The 2848-nt window shown below is 42.1% G+C and overlaps 1 protein-coding gene across 1 annotated transcript; it reads right to left on the bottom strand.

Moving 5' to 3' along the window:
- Nucleotides 1-322: 322 nt before the first annotated feature.
- LOC130141974 (syncytin-A-like) lies at nucleotides 323-1465 on the bottom strand. The gene has a single exon (XM_056323341.1). The coding sequence runs from the start codon at nucleotides 1463-1465 to the stop codon at nucleotides 323-325; it is 1143 nt and encodes a 380-aa protein (XP_056179316.1).
- Between the last annotated feature and the right edge of the window lie 1383 nt (nucleotides 1466-2848).

Raw genomic sequence — 2848 nt, 5'->3', positions numbered from 1 at the left:
ACAACCAATGTGATCAAGTTAGTGCCACTTTATTAATAGACTCACACCAATTTATACTCTACAGCTAAAAATACACACACTATGCACGCTTTGTTATGTAAAAGGTGATAGGTTAAAACTACTCGTTCACACGCTTCCACCTCCCCTATGATTGGTCCCAGTGTGGTGCCCACACGCTGCTCCCCCCTTGTGCGGGCATCCTGGTTTTTCTCATCTTTCTGTCCAACTCTCTTATCTCTCTGAATACACAGTTTCTTTGTCTCCCTTGGCCTTGCATATGTCCTACATAACACCTGCAGTTTATTAGAGCTGCGGCCTGTTATTACAACCAAGTTATTCGGTCTGGATTGCTCATAATATGCCCGTTTTCTTCCAGCCACTCCACAAATCCCCCTTTTTGTTTTTGAGCAATCCAGACCCCATTCTCAGACATCCGTTTAATTAACCCATTAATTATGCGTTGCAAACATTGAAACAAACAAGGAAGTAACAATATCAAAATCAAGAACACTATTAACACTACCAATGCTCCTTTAACTACAATCTGCAACCATCCCCTTAGCCCGAGGCTATTGAGCCAGTCAGAAAAAGTATCATGTCCTTCAGTAACATGCTTCATATTCTCGCGCAGTGTTGCTAATTGCTGAGCTATGCTTTTTGAGTGATCAGACAAATTGAAACAACACATCCCTTCAAAATCTTCACAACCATGTCCATGTGCTAACAATAAAAAACCAATGGCAGCTCGATTCTGCAAAGTAGCATGTCTAACACCCTCTACATCAGTAAGTAGCTCACTTATCATTTGTGTAGTCAAATTAAATTGTTTCTGACCCCAACATGCTAATCTACATATATTTTTTGCATTCATGGCTGCCATTCCTCCTGGAAGAAAAATAGATGTGGCTATAGCAGCGGCTACCGATGGCAGCTGTACGTTGTCATTACATGTATCATCAAAAGTTCGAATGGATCTGCACAATCTCCCATGATCCCTACTGACATTTAATAAATCTTTCATGTGAGGAGCAAACAATGTTAGCCGTCCAAGGTAACAAGGCCCACCAACAGGTTGCATGGGAATACTGGGCCATGCTCTATTTCCACAAACCAGAAACACTCCTGGCGGAAGTTTAAAACCCCCTGTGGTGCTTACATGTAACCCTCCTGTTCTCAAGTTACTCCAAAGAGAATGCCCTGTGACATTTAGATAACCTACATACTGGCCCTGTTCCCCTTGCCTTGTAAACCAACTATGCCACGGTTTATCAAACCAGATCACCCCTGTACCATCTACTGGTCGGAGCTGTGATGACATGCTTTTACAACCTGGCATTGAGGTTGCAGTAACATTAACATATTCGACAGGCACAATGCTAGCCAATAAGTCTAACTCCTGTAAAGGTAACTGATGTAATTGATTTAAATTTTCAATGACCGTTTTCTGCCAAGCTGCGCCATGCATAGAGGGCCAAACATATCTGCTGTTCGGGCTTAAACAAGAACCGCTTTCTCTGTTAGCCAGGTTTACGCTCCGTGGATTCCAATACCCATCAAAGTCGGTTTCATTCTCCTGCAAAGGAATACCAATCAAACAGGTTCAAAAAGGGTTATCTGCTTGTTGCAAGCTCAGACAAAAATCTGTTACCTCAGCCCATGTTACCCAAATATTCGTTCTGGGTAAAATGTCAAAAATCCCCTCACTACCTGGTAGAAAACAAATCAACATAACTATGCTCCACGTTTGAGGTGTCGCCATCATTTTACCTCCCTTTTCCAATTGCTCCAATGCACCTGCAAGCTTCAAGGAATGTTTATTCTAATTCTACAAATCCTGTCAACTATCTTATTATTCTGATTAATACACTGCAAAGCTAAGCGTCTTAAAAGCCTGAAACTAATTTCTACTAAAAATCCTTCACCCAAGGTCCTTAATTAAGCTTAAAACCTCAAGAAAACTACTGTTATTCTCTAAGTATTCGCACTTGTCTTTCCATATTAACAGCAGATTACCAATATGCTAACACACCTACAAAGTCAGACAACCCGCTCGCTTCGGAACAAAACACAACCCGATCATTACGTGAGTGACATTTAAACACACTATCCCAATCACATGCACGTGCGACTCTCCAAGTCTTCTTGTCACACTATGTGCAATGTATTAAAACCCAAGGTCGACAGTTCAGACCACATTCTCTACAAGCTGTGTCATTTTTCTTGATCTGTTCTGAGCTGAGCGTCTGTGTTCACATGGGGTCAAGACCAAGTTCAGTTGATGTTGGTGTCGTTGAAGTGCCTCAGGATGTAAGACTACCGTCGATATTGACCCATGTCCTGTAAAACATAAGAAATTAAACCTGATCCTCTACTTCAACCTGATCCTCTACTTCATTACTCTTAAGATCTCCTTTCCAGGGCCGCACCCAGTGACTTGGAATCCATCTAACACCGGTATCTGTAACAACACAAGCATATCCTCGCCACATCATTTTTAGTTCCACAGGTCCCTTCCATTCTCCTGTAGAGACATCTCTGTATCGAACAAAACCACTATTTCCACACTGGTTTACCCCAGATCTCAAACCCAAACTATGTATTATTACTGGCGGTTCATTTTTATCACCTGTAAACTGTAAATAGTTCAATACATATATCGCTTTTGCAAGACACTCTGCTGGACCCAATACCTCTCCCCCTTTTTGTTTTTGCAAAAGCGCTTTCAGTGTTTGATGCGCTCGTTCCACAGTGGCCTGTCCCGTGGGAGAGTGTGGTATGCCTGTGATATGACGTATACCCCAAAGTTGACAAAAATGAGTAAAGTTCCAAGAAGCGTAGGCCGGGCCAT

The sequence above is a fragment of the Falco biarmicus genome, chromosome W (genome assembly GCF_023638135.1).
Source record: "Falco biarmicus isolate bFalBia1 chromosome W, bFalBia1.pri, whole genome shotgun sequence".
Taxonomy (NCBI): Eukaryota; Metazoa; Chordata; class Aves; order Falconiformes; family Falconidae; genus Falco; species Falco biarmicus.
This window is presented reverse-complemented; position numbering and strand designations above follow the sequence as displayed.

Coding starts and splice junctions, on each gene's coding strand:
- LOC130141974 (XM_056323341.1), bottom strand. CDS start 1,465: ATGCATGGCGCAGCTTGGCAGAAAACGGTCATTGAAAATTTAAATCAA.